The sequence below is a fragment of the Canis aureus genome, chromosome 1, assembly GCF_053574225.1.
Source record: "Canis aureus isolate CA01 chromosome 1, VMU_Caureus_v.1.0, whole genome shotgun sequence".
Taxonomy (NCBI): Eukaryota; Metazoa; Chordata; class Mammalia; order Carnivora; family Canidae; genus Canis; species Canis aureus.
The window spans coordinates 51,983,398-52,011,025 of NC_135611.1; the positions used below are offsets into that span (position 1 = coordinate 51,983,398).

The window sequence follows — 27,628 nt, forward strand, 5'->3', positions numbered from 1 at the left end:
CTCAGGTCATGATCTCAAGGTGGTGAGATTGAGCCCCATGTGGGGCTCTGTGCTCAGAAGGGAGTCTACTTGAGATCGTCTCCCTTTTCACCTTACCCCTATGTGCATGCACTCTCTAAAAATAGATAAATCTATTTAAAAATGGACAAAAGACTTGACTAGACATTTCTCCAAAAAAGACCTACAGTGGTCAACAGGTACATGAAAAGGTGCTCAACATCACTCATCATCAAGGAAATTGTGAATAAAAACCACAGCAGATAAACCACCTCACTGTTAGGATACCTATTACCAAAAGGTAACAAGGGTTGGTGAGTATGTAGAGAAAAAGGAATCCTGCATGCTATCGGCAGGAATGGAAACCTGTATAGCTGCTGTGAAAAGCAATATGGAGGGTCTCAAAACATTAAAAGGGAAATCCTACCATATATGACCATGTGAAGGAAAGTTGAGGAATTATGCTAAGAGAAACCAGACACCGAAGGACAGATACTAGATGATTCCACTTATAGGAGGAATCTAACGTTAGTCAAACCCATAGAGGCAGAGAGTAGAATGGTGGTTCCTAGGGTCTGGGGGAATAGGGAGATGCTGCTCAATGGATATAAAGTTTCCGTTATGCAAGATGAACAAGTGCTGGCTATTCTTTCTTAAATGGCACTTAATCATGTCAGCCCATTGTTTGAAAACCATCTTTATTTTGCTCGTGTCTGAAGTAATCAGTCCGGACACAGTGGGGACAGAAGGCACCTTCCTGCCTCCTCAACATCCTCCAATACTGAACGAGGCACTGTCTCTTGACAGTGCTGTGCCCAATTTCTGTCCACAAGCCCTTGCTCAGAATGCTTGTCTCTTGCCATCTTTCAAGGCTCATTAAGATCCTTCTCCCCCATTGAAACCTGTCCTGTTTACTCCAGCGTATAATCATCTCTACTTCCTATATGCCAAGGCTTCTTCCTGTATACCCTTAACATGTACCCCTTATTTAGCATTTAATCATGTACTGCATTGAAATTTTGTTTTGTGAGTGTATTATTTTCTTTTCAGAGAATACCAAGGGAATTAACATCATTTAGTACATGCTGTCTCACTTAATCCTTACGATAACCCTGGAAATTAGCTATCCATTCACAAAAAGTGAACTAAGGCCCAGAAAAGTGTAGTAACTTTCCACTAGTCACAGAGTTTGAAAGTGGTGGAGTGCAGTACATACAAGTGATCGGTTTTAACCTCCATCTACCTTATTGCAAACCCCGAGCTGCTCTCCATAAAGGCAGCATGTCAATAATCCATTCCTTCCACAAACTGCTAATATTAAAACACAAATGCAAGGAAGTAAGTCATATTTCTCATCTTTTTCCTACTGACTAATATCCCTATATCTCCTTGACGTTCAGCATGGCACTATAACTACTTTAAGCTATTCACTATATCTTTTGCTTTAGTTTTTTAGGTGAAATTGGACTAAGAAATATAAGAACTCATGAGTTTAAAGAAGTTTAACAAATTTGTATTTAATCCTTGCAAGATAATTACATAACAAAATTATATGCTGATGTAAGAGGCAGCCAATACTGCCATCATAACAATGTCTTCTTAAAAATTGCTTTAGGACATGAACTTCACCTGAATTAATCCTTTCCAAATCTCCTGGATTCTACTGATTTGGTTATGTTCATAAAAGTTCACAGTATATTATCTAATTCAAGGATAGCTTTTGTAAAACAATGCCATGTTTTGCAATTAATACCAGAGGTAAAAGCCACAAACGATCTGTTTTTAACTCTGTCCCAACTCCTGAAACTTTTGGACTTTCTAGATCTACCATATGTTTCTTGCTTCTCTATTTGACTAATGCGCTCATAATCCCAAAATACAAGTATCTCCTCTCTACCAGTGACAAAATTATACTATTTTTAGCATTATGTAGAGATGTGATAAAGGAAAAAAAAACTTTTATATTAATACATATTTTGCTCCTTTTATTGCCCCCTTGATTTAAAAAAATGCTATTTTAAAAATTTTTAGGAAATTCCTTTAACTCTATGACAGATGACAGAAGGTGGGAATGATCAAAGCTACAGAACAAGGGATTATTTCTTTTTTATTTATTACACTTGAAAGTATCACTCATCAACTGCTGCAGTTAGGAGCATACGATCCCTGGATAATAAAGGTTAAGTGTGCATAAATTCGAAATCTGCTTACAACTGACCTTTAGCTGTCTTGTTAGCATTTTTGACAGAAACTTAAAATAAGGTTATTCCATAAAATAACTTGATTCTCTATTCTCAAGTCCATATTTTTTACTCAATAATTAATACCTCCCAGCTAGACAGAGCCTTCAGTATTTGTAGTAAAACAATAAGCCATCAAGATAGTGAAAAAAGGTGAGCAGGTCAAAGGAAAGAAGCCCGAGGCTCGGATCCTCACTCTGCCACTGCTTGGAATGTGGTCCCAACATGTCACTGAGACTCTCCAATATTTATAGATGAAATTGGAAAGACTCACCATCTTATAAGTTTGAGTCTGCCTATACATTAGTATATTCAATATATTCATTTGTTCATAGAACAATGTGCCAGTCTTCCATTTGTGCTTATCAATAATATTTTGTTATTGTCTCCATAAAGTCTTATGCATTAACTGTTAGTTTTACTACTCATTATCTTAAAGGATTTGTTTTGCTTCATTTCTTGCTATTGTGAATATTTTTAAAAATATTTTCTATGTGGTTTTTAGTGGCATATGGGAATGCTATTGTTTTTAGTGTGCTGATCTTTTATGCAGCAATTTTTCTGAACTCTCTAATTACACTTGTTTTTGGATTCTCTGGGTATTCTTTGTAGATAACTATGTCATCCTCAAATAACAAGAGTTTTGTTTCACCTTTGCCAATATATTCATACATATTTTATTTTCCTCATTAGCTGGAACCTCCAGCATAATGTTGAAATTATGACAACAGTCTCCTTACCTTCTTTCTATGGCTTTCTCCATAATGAGAATGTTCCTAAAGTTTCTCTGTAAAGTATGATATTTGCTGTAGGTTTTTCCTTAGAGTTTTTATTTTTTAATGAATGATTTCATCAAATGCTTTATCTGCATCTACAAAGATGATCCCATTTTTCCTCTTCAATCTGAAAGTTTAAACATGATCTTGAAGTATCCTGGTATTTCTGCAATAAGCCTACTTGGCCACATCTTGAACATGCAATTGAATTCAATTTGCCTAGTACTTTTCTTTGATTCAATGAAATTGGGTAGTAGTGGCAAGGTTATGCTGGCCTCCAATAGTGAGTTGTATCCTTTTCATTCTTTTTCTGTTCTTAAAAAGAGTCTGTACAGTTGGGCATTTTTCTATTTTTTAAGGTTAGGTGATTTTACTGTGATTCAATTTTTAACATGTTATTATTTCTATAGGGATTTTTTAAATCTCTGAGTGATTTAAAAGTGTTTTTAAATTTCCAAATGCATGGGGTTAAAAGTTTGCTTTTAGTTAGTTAATCATTTATTTTATTTAATTTTCTTCAGAAATTGTAACATTTTATGACATAGATATTTTGGAACTTCTTTGAACTTACTTTGTGGCTTGCTACTATTCAGTTTTCTGTGCTGTCTCTGTATGCTTGTAAAGAACATATTTTATCAGGCAGCCCAGGTGGCTCAGTGGTTTAGTGCCGCCTTCAGCCCAGGGCCTGATCCTGGAGACCTGGGATTGAGTCCCACATCAGGCTCCCTGCATGGAGCCTGCTTCTCCCTCTGCCTGTGTCTCTGCCTCTCTCTCTCTCTCTGTGTCTCTCGTGAATAAATAAATAAAATCTTAAAAAAAAAAGAACGTATTTATCAAATTACTGAATATAAGGTTTTATGTAGGCCCATTAAGTAGACCTTATGTATAAAATTTGTCTAAACTGGTAATATCTTGGAAAAAAAGTTACAGTTGAAAGAATGTCTCCTACCTTATGCCAAGATAAGTTACAAATGAATTCATGATTTCAATATAAAGAAATCATTAAAGTATTAGAATAAACCATTATACATAGTCTTTTCTAATTGTTTCTATTCTTTCTGCTACAAAATGGGGGAAAACTTTTTTAATGATGACTCAAAAATCAGAATCCCACAAAAGAAAAATTTAAAAAATTAAAATTAGAAAAAAAGAATCCCACAAAAGATTAAGGAATTCTAAAACAAATGAAAATAGTCTGCATGGCAAAAACAATTTTTTATAAATTTATATAACATACAAAGTTAAATCTCCCTAAAATAAAAGAGCTCGAGAGAGAGAGAGAGAGAGAGAGAAGAAAACAAATGTTACTGGGTACAAAAAAATGCCAAAAGATATGAAAATACAACTCACAGAAAAGGTTATACAAATAGCTTTCAAAAATATCTTTAAAAGGCTATTATTCTCACAGTAAGAGAAATGGAACTTAACACTAAAATACTATTTACCTATAATATTGTCAAAAAGTAAACTGTAATAGCATTTTCTTCAAATAAACAAGAGAAAACAGCTACTGTCATTTATTATTGATGAAAATATAGTTTAGTACCATCCCATGAAGCACCATTGGCCTTTTTCTGTCAAAATTGCAAATATATATATATACCCTTTGAGAAGGCAATTTCTCTTCTAGGAATTTATCCTATATTTTATTTATCATTTATTTTTTTCCATACCTTTATTTTTCACTTTTCTCTGACATTATATTTTGAGTGTGGTTCTTATAAACAAATTTGTAACCTAAGTATATTTTTCTTTTTTGACAATCTCTTAAGAGAATAAGATAATTTAATCTACCTATACTTATGATGATTACCTATATATTTGGATTCATCCTACATATTTTCTCCTTTCCATGTGTTTTCCTGTTTTCCAAACATCCAGGTAATATGTCTGACCAGCCTTCTGTTGGGTTGATAGAGCCTTATTCATTCCCTCTACTCCATTCTGTTCTCTTGGAAATTAATTCTATTTCTTTTGATGGATATCCTTACACTTTAATATGTTTAATTTTGAAGTTAACCAATAACCTTGTCCTCATCCCTATCAATGCAAGGACCTTACTTGGACTCAGATCCCCTTCCTGTCATCTTCTCTACTTTTCATTCCTGGTATTGTGACTTCACTTTGTAACCTCACCATAATTGAATGGTTTTTAAAAAAGTGTTATAGTTAATGCTTCTTTGGTCTTATTTTGTTCAACAATTTATTTACTATTATCTCTTGCATCTCATTTCTTTGTCCTGCATTCAGCTTACTCTTTTATCCTTCAGTGAGGACAGTGATCTCTGGGTTAAAAACAAATAAACAAACAAACATCTCCATCTTGTCAAATGCATTTAATTTGTCTTTATGTTCTATGGCAGTCTAGCTGAGTATGGCATTGAAGATTAGCAATTATTGTTCCTTCAGCATGTTGAGGGGTTTTTACCTCATCTTGTGGCCTCTATTTTGTTAATGCAAAATGTAATTTCAAGCCTAATTTTGATCCTTTATATGTAATCTGTCTTTTGTTTCTAGTTACTTTTAAATCTTTTCCTTGTCTTTGTGGAGTTTTAGAAGTGTTTCTGAAGAGTGTCCTGATTTACATCTTCAGTCTGAAGATTCACATCTTTCTTCAATTATGAAAGATGCCCAGCCATTATTTCTCCAAAAACTGCCTTCCCCTGGAGTTTCTCTCTGGAACTCCCCCGGGTTGTGTGTGGGAGCTAGTCAAGTGGGGGCTTCCCTGTGCTGCCTCTGTATTGGCCTTCTAGGGTCTATTTTCATCCGTGATCAAACTATCATCCAATGGTTAGATTCTGAAGTTAATGATATTTTATATTCTTTGGAAATTTTATTTAGTTATTTTCTAAAAATGAATTATTCTATGTTTTAAGCACTTAAAAAAATTATTTTCAGATTCTATTCCATAATTCCTAGTTGCTAGTTCCACAGTTCATTCCCTTTCTTATGGTGTCTCTATCACCATGATGGTGGTAAGTTTTAGTTGGGGTTGCATTTTCTGTGGCAGCCTATGCATGTGAGTATTAAAACTTTTGCATTTGCTTTGTCTGGGCCCCGGAAGTGTCTTTCCACCATCTGAGGACACTATTTTTTTTCTTGACTTTAGATTTCCCTTTGGGTTTCTGTTTCTCAAAGGAGATCTTTCCCTTCAAGAGCGTTGTCACATATCAAGCTCTCTTCCTGTTTCCACAAGCTTTCTTTCTATTTCCACAAACTCTTGGAGAGACTATCTGGTCCCCTTTGCACAGATGGGGCAGTCCTTGTAGGGCCCCGGTGCTATGCAAAAATCTCAGCTTACTGCCCTTCTCTTGCCAGATGCCCTATTTTTCTAAACTCTGGAGACATTAAAACCTCAGTCCCAGTCTTGCAATCTGGTCTGTATCTGATACTCTCTTAAGTCACATGACATCACCTCTGTGACTCTGGACTTTGTCTTCATCTCTAGCATCTGAGGATTTCTTGACATTAACTTTGCATTGAACACATTTTGGCGTTTTTTAGACTTTGTAGCAGTTAAAGAATCCACATTAGTCTTGTCTGCCATCCTGTATGAGGTCTCTTTTTGGATTAAAAAGCATTTTTCATGCTAAGAAAGTCTTACATCGAAAATTTCATGTATTAGTATGTAATTTTAATTGTATATTCGGTATTACTGAAAAAGTGTAAAATGACATTTTTTCAATTATTCACCATAAACATATCTACATGCATTTGAAAAATGAAAGTACATCTATGTTTGAAATATGCTACATATACTATCCACAGACAGTACTTAATGCCCATATAATTTGTAAGATCTCTCACAGTAACTTACCAGCTTCCTCAAGGAAGAACAGTGGAGCTGAAGCATGATTTTAGAATTGCCATAACAAGTTTAAATGAAGTTATAATATATTAATACCTAATTATACCTTTTCAGATTAGTTTGTGATTCTAAGCAAGATTCTTGGTTCTTATAGGAGTTGTAATAACAGATATTTCCAATTATATTTCATTTGTTAATTGAAGCAAGGATATGGAAAGTATGAGAGTAAGTTTCTAATTTGAGTTTCTAATGCAAATCATTAACCTTACTGTGTTTCTGACCTTTCAGGATAGCATTACTACCTTACACATTTGTTATGGGGATAAAAAGTTATATATGATAGGCTGAATAAAGTTAGAATTTTATTGCTTTTGACCAAAGGTCACTGTAAGATTTAGAGATAACTTGTGAGTACTGTGTGATCTTTAAAAAGTTGTAAAACATAAATTTTAAAAAGAGAGAGATTCTGTGAGTAAAACTACTTGATGTTCCTTGAGTTAACATCCTGGTGGTCATCAATCAAGATATTACTGTGTAATTTTACCTGATGTATCTAAAATGGCCTTTGTTCTATGTCCTACTTCAAAGAGCTTTCTTTTAATTCCGGATTTCTTGAATAAACTTTGAAGAAAGATTCCCAAATTTTATGAAAGTTTGAAAACAATGATTTTTATAGTAATACTAAAGAAATATAAAGTGTAATATGTCATTAAAACAGGTTATCCTAAGAGCAAAATGATTTATATAACTAAAAAAAATTCTATTGCTAAATAAACAGTAAAAGTGACCTTTTGTAAACTACACCTAAATGAGCAAAAGAAACCATAGTTTTAGAAGAACTCTAAGGGATAGTAGTCATCATGTGACAAATACACAAAGACAAATAAAGGATCTCCTCACTTATCTTTTCTTTAACTTTTGGTTTTAATCCTGAATTATTCTCAATATCTAGATTTTTTTAAAATAAGAACTTATATTATTATTACCAGTTTATTAATTATGAATATACATTAATTTTTTTGTTTTTGATGATACTATAAAAAATAGAAAGTTTTCCTTCTCAAGTTTTTCAAGTTTTAAAAATAAGCAAATGAGCAAATTAATCCCCAAGGGATTTCTAGTGAAATGAAGGTAAATAGAAGCACCAAGCACCAAGCCATTCTGATTGTCTATTAAAATACTCATAAAATTCCTGAAATGTAAATAATAACTGTAATCCTAGTGGGAAAATATAGCATGTTATTAGTATAGTACATAAAGCTGTAGAAAACATAAATCTATAGAAACCTACATGCCCCATCATGCTACAGGGTTGGTTTTCACCACCAGGTTCTCTGTGCACTCTGCCATGGTCCCAGGTCTCAACTCCAGAGATGGCCATTTGTCATCTGGCCATTTTTCCCTTAGCTGAGTCTGCCTCTCAGAGAGTTAGCACAGTGGACAGATTCAAAAGGTCAGAACTAAAATTCAACACATGCTTATTGAGTCTTCACCCGTTATGTGCCAAACACCATTTCAAGCAATGACAACTCCCTGAACAACAAAACTTAAGAAACAGCAATGAATAAATGATAAAGGCCACCCTAGCAAATCAAACAGGGCAGTCGGCAGTGGTAAGAGAGCCTCACTGAAGCTGAAATCTAGATGAAAGGAGTTGCCAGCAACTGAGAGGCCTGGAGAGAAGGGGAGCAGTGCTTTCAAAGATACTCTCTAAGGAGCAACACATGAGGCTAGGCTGGTCAGGGAACAAAAGGCAGCAGTGTCTCCAAAGAGTAGGACTGCAGAAGGATGGTATGAAGCAATGGGACCCAGGGACAGATTAGGGAAGCCCTCTTGAGACATGAGACAGGAGCAACCACGGGTCAGGACCCATGACTGTGGAGAATGGAAACAGGAAGGCGAAAGATGGAAACAAGGAAATGAGTTAGGAAACTGTTGCAGTAACCAAGGTGAAGCAAGCTGGTGGCTTAGACTAGCTGGCAATATGCATGATGATGGGAAAGGAAATGAAATCAGGATTTTCTTGGAGATAGGATCTGTGGATTACTGATGCGCTGACACAGGATTTGAAGGGAGGAAGTCAAAGATGACAGCCCAGTGCTGGGGGTGGGGTGTCAGGAGGCCCATGGTAAAGTGTATCATGTAATGAGAACAGAGGAGGGACAGGAGGTTTAGACAAAGTGAAGACCACTGGTGACCTGGGGAGGAGCACCTGCAGTGTTGTGGTAGAAAAGCAAGCTAAAGAGAGAATGGGAGGAGGCATAGACAGCTTTACCATGGATGAGAGAAAATGGGACAGTAGCTGGCAAGAGCTCTTCAAAGGGAACTCAGATATATTAGTAAACAAAACAAAACAAAACATACATGAAAGCTCTGGATTGTAAAGGAACATAAGAAGGTTTTCCAAGGCCTAGGCCACATTCGTCACCCAAAACACTATTACGATAAAGGGAGGAATCCAAAAAGATATGCAAGAAGCAAATGAAGTTATGTACAAAAAATGTCTACCTTTGTGCATAGAGAAATATCGATACTATTCCAAAGAGTTTGTGACCTGAAAATATAGTAGCAAGTCATTATTCCCTTGTTTAAGGCAACAGATCTACAATGATAGCAGATATACCACATAACAAATGGGTCGGAGGAGGAACTTGCAGGAAAAGAATTTCCAGTAGAAAGGAACTGCTAAAAAAAAAAAGAAAGGAACTGCTGTGGTCCATGAGCTGAGTTAGAGATCTACAGATGATCTTTTCTCAGCTTCTCTCCCTCAGTCTTTCATTCCATATTGCTACCTCTCAGTTGCTCCTCCTTTTTTTCTCTCTTCCATTATTCTTTGTTCCATTGCTTTTCTTTCTCTTTGAAACTTTGGAGAATAAGAATCACGTGTGCTCTATATTCACTGTTTTAATACATATTGTGAAATGGAGGGGGGAAATGCAGCTTTATGTTACTTAGAAAAGGTACTGTTAGGGATGCCTGGGTGGCTCAGTCAGTTGAGCATCTGCCTTCAACTCAGTTCATGATCTCGGGGTCCTGGGATCACACCCTGCATTGTTGCATTCCCAGCTCAGTGGAGAGTCTGCTTCTCACCCCCTCTCTGCCCCTCCATCCCCACTCATGCTCTCTCTGTCTCAAATAAATAAAATCTCAAAAAAGAAGAAAGAAAGAAAGAAAGAAAGAAAGAAAGAAAGAAAGAAAGAAAGAAAAGAAAGAAGAAAGAAAGAAAGAAAGAAAGAAAGAAAGAAAGAAAGAAAAGACACTGTTAAAATATAATGCCAGAGGGAGAAAGAAAGTAAAAGGGTAGAAGACACAACAGACAAACTGATTATGGCAATGTTAGTATTTGAGTAGACTAAGACACCCTGCATTAGTGTTGATGAAGGGGATGGAGACATAAGGATGAATGGAACAGTCACCCGGAGGATATAACAATGCTGAATGTCTCCGTGCCTAACAACATAGCCTGAGAGGCAGTATCACATCCTGCAGCCAGATACCTTGGATTCAGATCCAAGGAATGCCTCTCTCTAGTTGCAGACCTTACACATGTTATTGAACCTCCTTAATGCTTAGGTTTCTCCATATTGAAAATGAAGATACCCCAAAAAGACACACTTCACAAGAATATACTGGTGTGCAATCCCTATTAGATTCTTATTAGAAATTCAGTTGCTAATCTCTTTTCAACTGTTTCTTTTCCATTCTGTTCTTACATATATCTTTTCAACATACATATGGTGGGCTTCTTGAATCCTTTTCAATATTGTTTGTGCCAAATGGTATAATATTAACCAAAGAACCCCAAGACAAATACCAAAATGCTCCCAGTGTCAATTATTTATTATTCTAATCTGTTAAGATGTAAAGGTCAATGATTGCAACCCCATTGCTAATAGAATAAAGACAAGATGACATACTTTAGGTTGTTAGATGAGTTGCTTAATATAATCCTCTCAAAGTCCTGAAGAACATGGTCCTCCTGAGTTGGTGACAGCTTCATAGCTGATCCAGCCATGCTTCGCCCCATTGTTGTCCTCACATAGCATTTCTTCTCTCTCCTTTCAGGTAGAAATTGAGAAGCTGGATTACCATCATTATCTGCCTCTGTTTTTTGATGGGCTCTGTGAAATGACATTTCCCTATGAGTTTTTTGCTCGGCAAGGAATCCACGACATGCTGGAACATGGGGGGAACAAGATTCTTCCTGTCATTCCACAGCTCATTATCCCAATAAAAAGTAAGTGAACAGGTGAAAAAGCATCATTCAGTATATAACGTGCCGCTTTGTGACAACTTGCTAATTAAGCAATAAAACACAACAGACTGAGGCTCTCCCTAGGTTTTGTGGGAATTTTATAGATTGACTTATAGGACCAGACATCCCAAATCTACAATATCCCATTATTGATACTACACTGAAGCTTAACCATATAAATAGACTAAATTGCATGGAGTTTATACCACTTTAAAATGCTTCCCAGTGGGGATGCCTGAGTGGCTCAGTGATTGGGTGTCTGCCTTCAGCTCAGCGTATGATCCTGGAGTCCTGGGATCGAGTTCTGCGTCGGGCTTCCTGCGGGGACCCTGCTTCTCCCTCTGCCTATATCTCTGGCTCTCTGTTTCTGTGTCTCTCATGAATAAATAAATAAAATCTTTTTAAAAAAATGCTTCCCAGTAATGAACAAGCATTAACATTAATTTATACATGAAGAAGTAAAGAATGTGTCCGTGTATTCTATACTACCACTAACTTCCATGTTTTTTTAAAATGACATCCCCAATTTTTAAGTTACCATATAAACCCAATTTTGTTTAGTATCTTTTAGGTAGTAGGAGTCATCATTTTAAGGGGAAAAAAAGTCTGGAATGGAGAAGAATTAATGTTACTAAATATTTGAAATATTTTACCTGTGATAAGTTACCTGGGGAAACTCTAGAGTAATCCTGTCATTGACTTTATTTCTTTATGTATAGAATGAAATGCTTTCTTTCTCTGGCCAGAGTTTTCAGGCAAGAATCTTTTTGGAGTAGTTTTCTGAAAGCAGCCCCCTTCTAAGCATTTCTGAGATTTTCATTCACCAATGAGATGGTCTATAATGGCTCCCAAATAAGCCCTGCATTGCTTTGGGTCCAGCCTCCTCATCTTGCTCCACAGCTGCTGCTGCCCCTCATAATAGAGCACTCATACTGGGACAAGCTCCAGGAGGGAATGGCCAGGCTTAGGCCCTCACCCCCCATCATCACGCCCTAGGCTCAGTGTGCACCCAAGTTGCCAATTACACTGCTGTTGGAAAGCAGAGGGGTGGTGCTGACCACCCCTTGGGCAGGAACATCCCACCCTTTCCCAGCCAGAACTGCTCTAGACATTTGGCCTGCTTCCCCCATCACAAGCTCTGCCTCATTTCTTTCTCCAGAATAAACTTCCTCCTGGGATGATTGACCTGATTCCTCCTTAGTCTCCTAGGATCTGGGGGGATCCCACTCTCACTGTCTCAAAGGTGCTCTTGCCATGGGCTTTGACCAAAACAAGAACTAAAGAGCTCAACATTGGGTCATTTCCCACAGCCTGGATTATTTCATCTTATCCATAGTGACCTCTTCTTTATTGATTTGAATTAAGTGTCATTAGAATTCTAGATTTTCAACAGTTCTGCTGTCACCATTTAAATGGAATCAACTCTGAAACTTACCCTCATGTTTTTGAGAGTTTCGTAAGAGATCTGTAACTGACCACTCCAGATTTCCACCAAGACATAAAAGTAAAACCAAGCAAAAGGACAGACTACCTGCTGTGAAAAGTAACATGGGAAGAGAAATGACACTTTAAAGCACTTTCCTCTCTGCTCGTGCATCAGCTGAGTGAAGGGTGATCTTTGAAGTCCTTCAGGAAGGATATATAATACAGAGTTACAGTAAAATCTTTTCCAGATGTGATTTATTCCAACAGCTCACAATTTTTGAGTATGTTAAGTTCTAGTTGAAATGCTACATTTTCTAAAGAATGATGTACAAATTTTATGTACAAATAAAAAGGCCCAGAACATCCTCCCCAGGAACTATGTTTAGAATACATGATCCTTTGCCCCTTGAACCCAGCAGAAGAGCAACAACACCCAGAAGTCTGTTCTTTTCTTTAAAAGAATCCGCTTTTGTTAGGAACACTGTCTTCTCGGGACTTTTTCACTCCTATCTCCTTGAAAGCACTGAAGGGCAAAAAGAGAGTTTCTAAGTAATATTTTGATCATACTGTTTACAATTCAAACATACCAAAATAGAGCACTGCAGACCCAGGTGCATTGATCTTGCTTAATCTGTATTTTAAAGGGATTTAAATGAGTTAAGAAAAGTACTGTGTTCTAAGGACAAAATTCACAGTACACACATACTAGAGGTAATTTACTCACAAGTAAAAACTCACAAGTAAAAATACTAGAGGTAATTTACTCACAAGTAAAAACATTATTAACACAGTAAACATGTTTTGTCAGGTAAAATTAACTACATATGAATTTGATAATTCAAGGTTCCAAAGGCAATGAAAATGTATTTTGGTACATATCACTGTTCTCCTTCCTAGGCTTCTGCTGTTATATACTGATCCTGAGTCTAACTTGGCTTGCTTCTCAATCTACTTACATCACTAAAAGTCAAATTTTTCTCAGGAAGGAATACTGATTATAGAAGATAATGCACAGTTCCCACACAATGTGAAAAATATTTTGTGCATAAACTCTAGATTGAAGCTAATTGATCTGGAAGCAGGCTGATGCATGTAACTGATAGAACCCATACGTAGCAGGCCTGTGTACCTGATATCAAGCTGTACTATTATTATAATTTTGACTCTCTCCAAGGGCAAAACTTAACCTTACCATCACCAGCTAGCAGGTTTTGAATAGTTTTTCTCGAATTCTAACTGATACCTAGACCAGCAAAGCAAAATACGTAAACTCCCTGCAAGGATAAGAACTGGAATGAGCTGCCTATCTACTCCTAGAATCTGAGGTTGACTTCAGCTAATTACAAGGCTAATAACAATCATATGAAAAATTGATACATTCAGTGTCTCTAGGCTTCCTAATATGAAAACAGATAAGAGGATATTTTTTCTTTCTCCTCCTCTCTTTGGTTCATGACCCCAAGTGAGGTTATCTAGTAATAACCAGAAGAGTGTCCATCTCATACCTCATTCCTTTAATGTTACTTTATGACACAATTACAGTTGCCCTGCTTTTCCTCCCACTTTTTGATTTCTACCTTCTTGGGTTATTCTGGGTCAGAAACTTTGAAAAAGACCAGTATAAAATAGTCATGGTTGACAATGGAGCCCTGATTGCTAAGAGCAGCAGCAAAACTTGTAGGCAAGGATGAGATAAGCCCTCCTAGCAATCTGAGCTATGGGATGTAGATTTCCATTTACTGCAACCAGTTAGGAAAACATAAATCCATCAGAATCCAGCAGAGCAATATCAGGAAGGAGCCTCTAGAAACTCTGCATATTAAACTCAGAAGGGGATTCCAGTAATGGCCAGGAGGACAAAGAGACGCCAAGAGCAACCACAAGCTCTGGGTATGGGAATCTCTGTCTTCGGTAGCAGCAAGAGCAATCACAATAACACCACTGCATGGGGCCATTCATAAAAAGCAGCTACACACAAGGAAGGAAATATCTTGAACAATAAGAGGAAAAGAATACCTTAACAACATTTAATGCAGGAGCCAGAAGAAACTCATAGAAACTGGTTTGACATCTTCAGGACATAGGAAGATACGGCATCTAGGACACAGAGGCAGAAACCTACAAGAGGAGAGGAGCATGAAATGAAAACAAGCCAATGCTGAGTGAGAGAGAGGGGAACCTAAGGATGCCACAGCAGAGCTCACATCTCCATGGAGGCATCAGGAATAATCAGTGGCACAGCACAGAATTGTAAATGGAGACCACCACCATAGGAACCTTTCTTAGAAAAGACAACTCTATAAAAATAAGGTGAGAGAGAATATCACACAGAGCAGATAGGATGTAAACAGGAGCTAGCAGTTATTGAAACAAAACGGAATAAAAACGATAATGACAGAGATGATTGAAAGACATTTTTTTCTGAGATAGAAAATATCCCTTATTTTGCAGGTAGAAAAGGCTCATTGTAGTCTAAAGAAAATGGATAAAGTGAGACTTATACCTAGGCACATTTTATCAGAAAATTTAGGTTAAAAGTTAAAAGTCCTTCAAACATTTGGATGGGAGGTGGGGAAGATACACACAAAGAAATAAAAGTAACTCAGGTTAAGAATTTTACCAACAGTAAATTACAGATAACAATGACCATTGGAAGAGAACCACTTTGGATACGTTTCATCCCATTCATATGAGTAAAAGGCATGGTGTACATAAACTGTATGAACATTTGTTTAAAAAAAGATTCATAAGCAAAATGCCCACCTGTCTCTCATACAAGAAGTTACTGAGAACATGCTCCAACTATCAGTAGATAAAGGACCCGAAGTAAGGATGTCATAGTGTGAAAAGCAGTTGGCATGAAGAGCCACTAATTCTAGAGTTAAGTTTAAATAGTTGATGGAAAAGAGTTTCAAAACTGCATGAAATCTCAAGTAATTATTTGGAGTAATGTGTCTAAAAATTCAAGGAAATTGGGTATAAGCCTTCAAAATCATGGAAAAGATCACAGTAGTTAAAATAGAGCCTATATATTAAAATGACAAAAACTGAGGAGACAGCAAGGAGGTGCTAAGTGTCAAAAGCATAAAATAAGGTGAAAAACATGAAATCAAATATATCAGCTATAAAATTTAACTTTCAAATTGGTTTATGGAAAAAAACTGAATATAAATTCTCTGTATATAAAACTAATACTTGAATAGTTTAAAAATAAAAGATATATTGGGACAAATGAGAAAAAAGAAGAAAGGAATGGTTATTTTAATTGTAGGAAAGTAGAATTTAATGTAAAAAAAAGTTTCACAAGTATAAAGAGGATCAATTCATATCAATAAAAATATTCTAGGTAAAGATGTAATCGATATGAGCCTTGGTTCTCAGAAAACCACAGCATCATGTTTAAAAACAGCAAACAGCTACTTAAGGTAGTGTTTTTTTGTTGTTGGTTTTGTTTTTTTGTTTTTTTGTTTTTTTGCCTCTGGAAGAAGAGTAAACCTCTTGACCCTGAGACAATATAATGCTGGTCCTTCCTCCACTTCCTGACCTTCAGCTCCAAGATCTACAACCTTTATCAATCCAAGTGGACAGCCTGCCTCTAGAGCACCATGTCCCACACTTCAGCGTGCATATGAATCACTTGCAAGTGCATATGAATCACTCGGTGAAATGCAGGTCCCACACAGCATCTGTGAGATGAGTCTGAGAACTGGATTTCTAACAAGCCTCCAGTTGCTGCTGCTGCTGCTGCTGCTGCTGCAAGTTCAAGGCAAAGCTGACCAGGGGCATGATGACACTTGACATCCCAGATCCTCCCGCAAGATTCTGGGAATCAGAACAAGATAAGGAATGAGCTGGTAGAAACAGGTGAATGATGATCCTCCATCTTATATTTAGGCGTATCAAGAGATGTTGCTTCATTCATGCTGTGAATAATTAGAAAAATGTACATTAAGCTTTTAGGCCTTAAAAGTAACCACAAGTGAGTTAAAATGCATGTTTATTATATGAAGTACTGGGGAAAGAAAAATTAAAAATTAAGGCAATAACTTAAAATTTTAAAAAGCCAAAGTAGAATTCAAAGGGGAAAAAAACAATAAGATGACAAAAAGAAACCCAAATAATTTGTTATGATTACCGATAAATGGGAGAAATGATCACTAATAACAAGATAAAAGTCTTGGTTTGGGAACTTCTTTGAAAGATTGTTCCCACTGTCTGATTGTCCCCAACCATATGGTTTTGGTGGAGACTGCCAGTTACCAAGTAACGATCAGAATTTAGCTCTCACGACAAAAGCAAAAATAAACAAGTGGGACCACATCAAACTAAAAAGCTGCTTGGGATGCCTGAGTGGCTCAGCGGTTGAGCATCTACCTTTGGCTCAGGGTGTGATCCCATGGTCCCAGGATCGAGTCCCACATCGGGCTCCCTGCATGGAGCCTGCTTCTCCCTCTGCCTATGTCTCTGTTCTCTTTCTCTCTCTCTCTCTGTCTCTCTGTCTCTGTCTCTGTCTCTCTCTGCATCTCTCATGAATAAATACATTTTTTAAAAATCTTAAAAGAAAAAAAATAAAATAAAAATAAAAAGCTTCTGCTCAGCACAGGAAACCATTAACAAAATGAAAAAGCACCCTACTGAAGGGAGAAAATATTTGCAAGTCATGTATCTGATAAGAGGTTAATACCCAAAATATAAAAGAACCCTACAACTCAATGAAAAAGATCCAATTTAAAAACTGAGCCGAGGATTTGAATAGACATTTTTCCAAAGAAGATATACAGATGGCCAACAGGCACATGAAAACATGCTTGACATCACTGTCAGGAAAATGCAAATCAAAACCACAATGAGATATCACCTCACACATGTTAGAATGGTTGTTATCAAAAAGACAAGAAATAACTTGTTGGCAAAGATGTGGAGAGAAAGGAGCCCTCATGCAGTGTTAGAGGGAATGTAAATTGGTGCAGCCACTATGGAAAACAGTATGGAATTTCCTCAAATATAAAAGAGAACTAACATAGGATCTAGCAATTCCACTTCTGTAAATTTATCTGAAGAAAACAAAAACACTAATGATCTGTGTGCCCTCAAGTTTACTGCAACATTATTTATGATGAGCAGATATGGAAATAACCTAAGTGTCCATTGATGAATGAATGGACAAAGAAACTGTGGTTTATATATGATGGAATATTAGCCATAAAAATGTGGGAATCTTATCATTTTTGACAACATGGATGGACCTCAAGGGCATTATGCTAAGTGAAATAAGTCAGGAAAATACAAATACTATATGATCTCATATGTGGAATTTCAAGAAACTAAAAACAAAACAAAACAAAAAACATGTTCATAGATACAGAGAACAGATTGGTGGTTGCCAGAGGTCAGGTGTTGGGAGTGGGAAATGGGTGATGGTGGTCAAAAGGTACACACTTCTGGTTATAAAATAAATATATAAAATAAATAAATATAAATATATAAAATAAGTCACAGGAGTGTAGTGTGTATCATGTTTAGTATAGTTAATAATACCGTGTTGATATTTAAAACTAGCTAAGACAGTAGATATTTAAAGCACTCATCTCAAGAAAAAACTTTTTGTAACTATATGTGGTAACAGATGTTAACTAGGCTTATTGTGGTTATCATTTTGCAATTTATACAAACACCAAATCATTACATTGCACACTTGAAGCTAATATGATGTTATATGTCACTTACATCTCAATTTTTAAAAACTTAACTTTTTCACACACTTATCTTCCCCCCCCCTCCATCCCTACAATATCAGCATATCATAATTTTGGTCAGGTTGATAATCAGTTGTTACATGAATGTGATCACATCAGTCCTATTCATTGCAAATCCCCCATCTACTATGATCACATTTCTTTCCTTGAACAACTTGTCTTGCTCAACATTAATAATTGTTTCTCATTTAGTTTGCTTGACTTATATATACTTACTCTCTGTGTTGAAATATTCCAAGATCTAGCAAATGAATGTTACTTTCCAAATGCTCAGAATATCAGGTGACCCATCAATTTTCTATCTTTTTCTTGGGAATTGGGTTCTTCTACTCTCCATCTTTGTGTTCTAATCTGGTCCTGGTGACACAACACTGTTGTTATCCTCTCTCTCAGGGTTACTGTCAGTCTTTTTCCTGAGCTGTGTGTCTTGTTTTCCTCATCATTTTTATAGTCCATGTTTCCCAGCAGTTTCCTGTAAGTACATGAGAGGTCTAGTTTTAGTCCTGGCTTGTCTGGAAACACTTCCTTTACACTTGATTATTATTGTGGCTGTGTTGAAAATAAGGTTCATTTTGAATTTTGAGGCCTTGTCTCTATTGTCTCCCAGTAGGACACAAGGCCTTCTAACCTTCCTTTGAACACCTTGACACCACTGGAGTTTTCGGCCATTTGTCTTTGGCCTGTTTCTCCCAACCTCAGAAATCTTTCTGGATATTCTCTTTATTTCTGATGATGTGAAATTTCATATCAATATACTTTGATGGGGCTATTATCCTGAGAAGTTTCCACTTAAAGACATAGGACTTCAACACTAGAAACCATTTGTTAATTATCCTGGAATACTGTTCTCCCTCTATTTTACTTCACTGTCTATAATTCTTGCATCTATATATAAAAATAATATATATAAGATTATTATATATAATATTTATCATATATAAAGTATATATATATAAAAGTACTCTGTGGGTTGAGTCTCTGTATCTCTGTCTATAATTCCTGCATACATATAAATAAATAAATATCATAAAATTAGTATATATGAATATTAAATTATAAATTATTTGTATAAAACTATATATATATATATATATATATATATATATATAATTATCTTGTGGATTGATTCTCTAATTTCTTTACATTTTTGCTCAGATCTCCTGATTCTGCTTAGTTCTACTCCCTGGGAAATTTCCTTAACATCATCTTCGCAAATTTTCATTGATTATTTTGTTAATTACAAATTAATTAATTGGGACGCCTGAGTGGCATTTAGTTATCAAATGGTAGAGTCAGAATTTGAACCACATCTGAGCTTCTTCTAATCTTTACCAAAATTCAGTGCTGCATCTACTGCTGCAAATGACTTTTTTTAAAAGCATACATAGAATATTTATAAAAAGTAGCCACATCCTAGGCCATCAAATAAGCCTCAAAAAATATCAGAGGATATAAAAAATATCAAAGGATGAAAATCATAAAATGTAAAATGAAATCAATATATGTTTTATACTAGAAATCAATTCTTGAAACAATAATTAAAACATTCCCATATGTTTTGAAATTAAGAATATACTTCTAAATATTTTGTGGATCAAATGAGAAATTATAATGAAACTATGAAGTATTTAGTTTCACAAAAATGAAAATATTACATAAAAATAACATGAAAATATTACATAAAAATAACATATTAAAATATATAAGAATATTGCATAGAATACATATTAATATATGCATATTAATAATATTGCATATTATTACATATTATGCATATTATAAGAATATTGCATAGAATATTACAAACATCACTGAAAATATTCACCACGTTTGACATGGTTCAACAGTATTATAAAGAAATATCGAGCCTAAAACATAGTTTCAGAAAAGGAAAAAGAGGAATAATAACAGGTACCTATCTCAGTAAGTTACAGGGAAAAAAAGCAAAGGAAAGTTAAAAGAAGAATAAATTATTGCAATATCATAATAAAATTAAGATAGAAAATAATCATGCAACTGAGGGAATAAAAAAGCAAACATTGATTTCTTAAAATAATAATTATAAGTACTTTGCAAAGCTTATATAAAAAATGAGAAAAGGAAGAAATTACCAATTTCATAAATGAAAAAGGAAATGTCATACAGACCCTATAAACCCTGAAGATATCTTGATAAGATATTATGAACAGCTGTATCTCTAAAACTTTGAAATTTCAAGGAAATGGTGAAATTTTTATAAAGTATTAATTATCAAAACTGACACCAGAAAAAAAGTTAAGATACAGATAATAATATAACAAATGAGTAAATTAAATCCATAATTAAAAATCCTCCATACAAAGAACACAAGGTTCACATAGCCTTACTGGTTAGTTATGCCAAACACTTAAAGAAAAAAATAATGCAAATATTGTACACATATTCTCAGATCATAAAAACAGAATATACATGCCAACTCATTTTATGAAGCTAGCATAGCCTAGATAGCAACAAGTTCAGTATGAGACATTACAAGAAGAAATTTTCTAGGATGATCTCATTCATGAACATCAATGAAAAAATTTCTAAACAAAATTATTAGAGAACTGAATCCATCAATATATAAAAATTATAGTATCTCATGACAAAGTTGGTTTTATTACAGGAACATAAAGTGGCTAAACATTAGAAAAATATATTAATGCAAGTTATGTTAGTGTATTAAAGGGTAAAAATCACATGATCATTTCAAATGATGGCAAATGCCGTAGATAAAAACCAACACCTATTTGTGTTTTTAAATGGAGAATATAAAAAAAATGAAAGGGATTGTAGGGGAAAGGAGAGAAAATGAGTGGGAATAATTAGAGAGGGTGACAAAACAAGAGACTCCTAACTCTGGGAAACAAACAAGGGGTAGTGGAAGGGGAGGTGGGCAGGAGTATGGGGTGACTCGGTGACAGGCACCGAGAGGGGCACTTGACGGGATGAGCACTGGGTGTTCTACTATATGTTGGCAAATTGAACTCCAATTAAAAAATATTAAAAAATAAAAAATAAAAATAAATAAAACAGACTAAGAAGAGAAGAAAATTTTCCTTAATATGATAAAAGGAATTTTATCAATCAGAATAGGCTAGGTTGTGCTGAAATAACAACCAATCTCCAAAATCAAAAGCTTATAACAGTAAGTAAGTGACTTAGAATGAAGATCTGTTTCTCACATGTGCTAAGTGCCTGTTGCAGGTTGGCAGGGGGATTGTTCACAGCAGTTGCTTAGGGGCCAGCCTGATAGATGTCACTGCTGACAGCACCAGAGAAAACAAGAGCCCAAAAGATGTCTTTCTGGTGATGAAGTGCTCCATCCTGGAAGTAATATATTTTATTACTATACATTGGCCAGATCTAGTCCAGGACCCACCCAAACTCAGCAGGGCCAGAAAGTATAGTCATATCATGGACATTATGAATAAGACATTTTAAAGTCTCTGGGTCCTGTTATATTCTTTTGAGGAATAATTCTGACAGTTAACCTGTTAAACATGAACTTCAAACTTTGTCTCCCTGTGGTGGTTAGAAACCAAAGTTCTTCCATCTCCCAGCTTTGGCTTATCTTCTGGGCATGCTGGGGTCTCTCCCATGTGTATAATCCTTAGAGGTTACCTAAAGCTAGGTTTTCATGGATGTTTTTAGTTTACCTGCTCTGTGGGTCTGTTTCTTCCAGGATCCTCACCTCCCCTGCTAATTTTCTACCAGACCAAAATAGACTGGACTTTGTGCCAGGCCAAAGTCCCACCTTTTACATGTCAAGCCAGTATTCCTGCTACTATCTTGTGCCCAAGGCCACACACATTAGCCTAAGAGTACATTTGTACTCTTAGAGGTACAAATCATTCAACTCACAAATCTTACCTGGTACACTTCCATCTTTCAAGGACAGACTTCCTTCTACTTTCAGCTTACTTTTAATTCTTTGGCATGACCTTCAAGGATCCCCTTTAAATATCTGGTGGCAAATTGTTTTTGACCTTATTTCTATTACAGTTGACTCTTGAACAATGCAGAATTTAGAGGCACTAACCCCCTTCACAGTTGAAAATCATGTATAACTTTTGACTCCTTCAAACCTTAATTATTAGCAGTCTATTGTTGATTGGAAGACTTACTAATAGCATAAATATTTGATTAACACATATTTTGTATGCTATATGGATTATATACTGTATCTTTATAATAAATTAAGCTAGGGAAAATGTTATTAATAAAATAACAAAGAAGAGAAAATATTTTTATAGTACTATATTTATTGAAAAAAATCTGCCCTTGCAGTTTGTATTGTTTAAAGATCAACTGCGGCTGGAGGAGGGACAAGGGCTGGAGGAGGGGCAAGATGGTGGAAGAGTAGGGTCCCCAAATCACCTGTCCCCACCAAATTACCTAGATAACCTTCAAATCATCCTGAAAATCTACGAATTCGGCCTGAGATTTAAAGAGAGACCAGCTGGAATGCTACAGTGAGAAGAGTTCGCGCTTCTATCAAGGTAGGAAGACGGGAAAAAAGAAATAAAGGAACAAAAGGCCTCCAAGGGGGAGGGGCCCCGCGAGGAGCCGGGCTGAGGCCGGGGCGAGTGTCCCCAGGACAGGAGAGCCCCGTCCCGGAGGAGCAGGAGCTGCACCGACCTTCCCGGGCGGAAAGGGGCTCGCAGGGAGTTGGAGCAGGACCCAGGAGGGCGGGGATGCCCTCGGGCTCCCGGGGACACTGACGGACACCTGCGCCCCGGGAGAGTGCGCCGAGCTCCCTAAGGGCTGCAGCGCGCACGGCGGGACCCGGAGCAGCTCTGGGGGGGCTCGGGGGCGGCTCCGCGGAGGGGGCTGCGGGGCGGGAGCGCGAATCCACCAGCGCAGGCCCCGGAGCACAGGGCGCCGGGACACAGCCCAGGATCTGGCCTCCCCCCGGGACAGGCAGAGGCCGGGAGGGCCCAGGACAGCAAGGACGCTCCTGCCCCAGCTGAGCAGATCAGCGGCCCCGCCCAGAGCCTCCAGGCCCTGCAGACGGAGAGCTCCGGAGTTACTGTGGGGGCTGAATCCAGGGCTCCAGAGCTGGCCCCGCCACTGCGGTTGTACCTCCTGGGGCATCACGGGGTGAACAACCCCCACTGAGCCCTGCACCAGGCAGGGGGCTGAGTAGCTCCCCCAAGTGCTAACACCTGAAAATCAGCACAACAGGCCCCTCCCCCAGAAGACCAGCTAGAAGGACAAGTTCCAGGGGAAGTCAAGGGACTTTAAGTATACAGAAACAGAAGATACTCCCCCGTGTTTTTTTTTTTTTTTTTTTTGATTTCTGATTGCTTCCTCCACCTTTTTTTTTTCTTTCTTTCTTTTTCTTTCTCTTTTTCTTCTTTTTTTTTTCTTCCTTTTTTCTTTTTTTCTTTTCTTCTTTCTCTCCTCTTTCTCCTTTTCCCAATACAACTTGTTTTTGGCCACTCTGCACTGAGCAAAATGACTAGAAGGAAAACCTTACCTCAAAAGAAAGAATCAGAAACAGTCCTCTCTCCCACAGAGTTGCAAAATCTGGATTACAATTCAATGTCAGAAAGCCAATTCAGAAGCACTATTATACAGCTACTGGTGACTCTAGAAAAAAGCATAAAGAACTCAAGAGACTTCATGACTGCAGAATTTAGATCTAATCAGGCAGAAATTAAAAATCAATTGAATGAGATGCAATCCAAACTAGAAGTCCTAAAGACGAGGGTTAACGAGGTGGAAGGAGTGAGTGACACAGAAGACAAGTTCATGGCAAAGAGGGAAACTGAGGAAAAAACAGACAAACAATTAAAAGACCATGAAGATAGATTAAGGGAAATAAACGACAGCCTGAGGAAGAAAAACCTATGTTTAATTGGGGTTCCCGAGGGTGCCGAAAAGGGCCAGAGGGCCAGAATATGTATTAGAACAAATCCTAGCTGAAAACTTTCCTAATCTGGGAAGGGAAACAGGCATTCAGATCCAGGAAATAGAGAAATACCCCCCTAAAATAAAAAACCATACAACACCTCGACATTTAATGGTTAAGCTTGCAAATTCCAAAGATAAAGAGAAGATCCTTAAAGCAGCAAGAGACAAGAAATCCCTGACTTTTATGGGGAGGAGTATTAGGGTAACAGCAGACCTCTCCACAGAGACCTGGCAGGCCAGAAAGGGCTGGCAGGATATATTCAGGGTCCTAAATGAGAAGAACATGCAACCAAGAATACTTTATCCAGCAAGGCTCTCATTCAAAATGGAAGGAGAGATAAAGAGCTTCCAAGACAGGCAGGAACTGAAAGAATATGTGACCTCCAAACCAGCTCTGCAAGAAATTTTAAGGGAGACTCTTAAAATTCCCCTTTAAGAAGAAGTTCAGTGGAACAATCCACAAAAACAAGGACTGAATAGTTATCATGATGACACTAAACTCATATCTTTCAATAGTAACTCTGAATGTGAACGGGCTTAATGACCCCATCAAAAGGCGCAGGGTTTCAGACTGGGTAAAAAAGCAGGACCCATCTATTGGCTGTCTACAAGAGACTCATTTTAGACAGAAGGACACCTACAGCCTGAAAATAAAAAGTTGGAAAACCATTTACCATTCAAATGGTCCTCAAAAGAAAGCAGGGGTAGCCATCCTTATATCAGATAAACTAAAATTTACCCCGAAGACTGTAGTGAGAGATGAAGAGGGACACTATATCATACTTAAAGGATCTATCCAACAAGAGGACTTAACAATCCTCAATATATATGCCTCGAATATGGGAGCTGCCAAATATTTAAATCAATTAATAACCAAAGTGAAGAAATACTTAGATAATAATACACTTATACTTGGTGACTTCAATCTAGCTCTTTCTACCCTCGATAGGTCTTCTAAGCACAACATCTCCAAAGAAACGAGAGCTTTAAATGATACACTGGACCAGATGGATTTCACAGATATCTATAGAACTTTACATCCAAACTCAACTGGATACACATTCTTCTCAAGTGTACATGGAACTTTCTCCAGAATAGACCACATACTGGGTCACAAATCGGGTCTGAACCGATACCAAAAGATTGGGATCGTCCCCTGCATATTCTCAGACCATAATGCCTTGAAATTAGAACTAAATCACAACAAGAAGTTTAAAGGACCTCAAACACATGGAGGTTAAGGACCATCCTGCTAAAAGATGAAAGGGTCAACCAGGAAATTAAAAAGGATTAAAAAGATTCATGGAAACTAATGAGAATGAAGATACAACCATTCAAAATCTTTGGGATGCAGCAAAAGCAGTCCGAAGGGGGAAATACATCGCAATACAAGCATCCATTCAAAAACTGGAAAGAACTCAAATACAAAAGCTAACCTTACACATAAAGGAGCTAGAGCAAAAACAACAAATAGATTCTACACCCAGCAGAAGAAGAGAGTTAATTAAGATTCAAGCAGAACTCAATGAAATTGAGACCAGAAGAACTGTGGAACAGATCAACAGAACCAGGAGTTGGTTCTTTGAAAGAATTAATAAAATAGATAAACCATTAGTCAGCCTTATTAAAAAGAAGAAAGAGAAGACTCAAATTAATAAAATCATGAATGAGAAAGGAGAGATCACTACCAACACCAAGGAAATACCAACGATATTAAAAACATATTATGAACAGCTATACGCCTATAAATTAGGCAATCTAGAAGAAATGGACGTATTTCTGGAAAACCACAAATTACCAAAACTGGAACAGGAAGAAATAGAAAACCTGAACAGGCCAATAACCAGGGAGGAAATTGAAACAGTCATCAAAAACTTCCCAAGACACAAAAGTCCAGGGCCAGATGGCTTCCCAGGAGAATTCTATCAAACGTTTAAAGAAGAAAACATACCTATTCTACTAAAGCTGTTTGGAAAGATAGAAAGAGATGGAGTACTTCCAAATTCGTTCTATGAGGCCAGCATCACCTTAATTCCAAAACCAAAGACCCCACCCAAAAGGAGAATTACGGACCAATATCCCTGATGAACATGGATGCAAAAATTCTCAACAAGATACTAGCCAATAGGATCCAACAATACATTAAGAAAATTATTCACCATGACCAAGTAGGATTTATCCCCGGGACACAAGGCTGGTTCAACACTTGTAAAACAATCAATGTGATTCATCATATCAGCAAGAAAAAAACCAAGAACCATATGATCCTCTCAATAGATGCAGAGAAAGCATTTGACAAAATACAGCATCCATTCCTGATCAAAACCCTTCAGAGTGTACGGATAGAGGGAGCATTCCTTAACATCTTAAAAGCCATCTACGAAAAGCCCACAGCCATATAATTCTCAATGGGGAAGCACTGGGAGCCTTTCCCCTAAGATCAGGAACAAGACAGGGATGTCCACTCTCACCACTGCTATTCAACATAGTACTGGAAGTTCTAGCCTCAGCAATCAGACAACAAAAAGACATTAAAGGCATTCGAATTGGCAAAGAAGAAGTCAAACTCTCCCTCTTCGCCGATGACATGATACTCTACATAGAAAACCCAAAAGCCTCCACCCCAAGATTGCTAGAACTCATACAGCAATTTGGCAGTGTGGCAGGATACAAAATCAATGCCCAGAAATCAATGGCATTTCTATACACTAACAATGAGACTGAAGAAAGAGAAATTAAGGAGTCAATCCCATTTACAATTGCACCCAAAAGCATAAGATACCTAGGAATCAACCTAACCAAAGAGGTGAAGGATCCCTGAAAACTATAGAACACTTCTGAAAGAAATTGAGGAAGACACAAAGAAATGGAAAAATATTCCATGCTCATGGATTGGCAGAATTAATATTGTGAAAATGTCAATGTTACCCAGGGCAATTTACACGTTTAATGCAATCCCTATCAAAATACCATGGACTTTCTTCAGAGAGTTAGAACAAATTATTTTAAGATTTGTGTGGAATCAGAAGAGACCCCGAATAGCCAGGGGAATTTTAAAAAAGAAAACCATATCTGGGGGCATCACAATGCCAGATTTCAGGTTGTACTACAAAGCTGTGGTCATCAAGACAGTGTGGTACTGGCACAAAAACAGACACATAGATCAATGAAACATAATAGAGAACCCAGAAGTGGACCCTGAACTTCATGGTCAACTAATATTCGATAAAGGAGGAAAGACTATCTACTGGAAGTAAGACAGTCTCTTCAATAGATGGTGCTAGGAAAATTGGACATCAGAAGAATGAAACTAGACCATTCTCTTTCACCATACACAAAGATAAACTCAAAATGGATGAAAGATCTAAATGTGAGAAAAGATTCCATCAAAATCTTAGAGGAGAACACAGGCAACACCCTTTTTGAACTCGGCC

The 27,628-nt window shown here is 36.9% G+C and overlaps 1 protein-coding gene across 4 annotated transcripts in view; it reads left to right on the forward strand.

Annotated features, from left to right (window-relative positions):
* The window catches only part of PACRG (parkin coregulated), a 516,787-nt gene that overhangs the window by 274,976 nt on the left and 214,183 nt on the right, over positions 1–27,628 (forward strand). For all 4 annotated transcript variants that reach the window (XM_077899338.1, XM_077899347.1, XM_077899358.1 and 1 more), the window contains exon 3: positions 10,887–11,058. In XM_077899338.1, the coding sequence (XP_077755464.1) occupies positions 10,887–11,058 (172 nt within the window). The remainder of the gene's footprint in view (positions 1–10,886; positions 11,059–27,628) is intronic.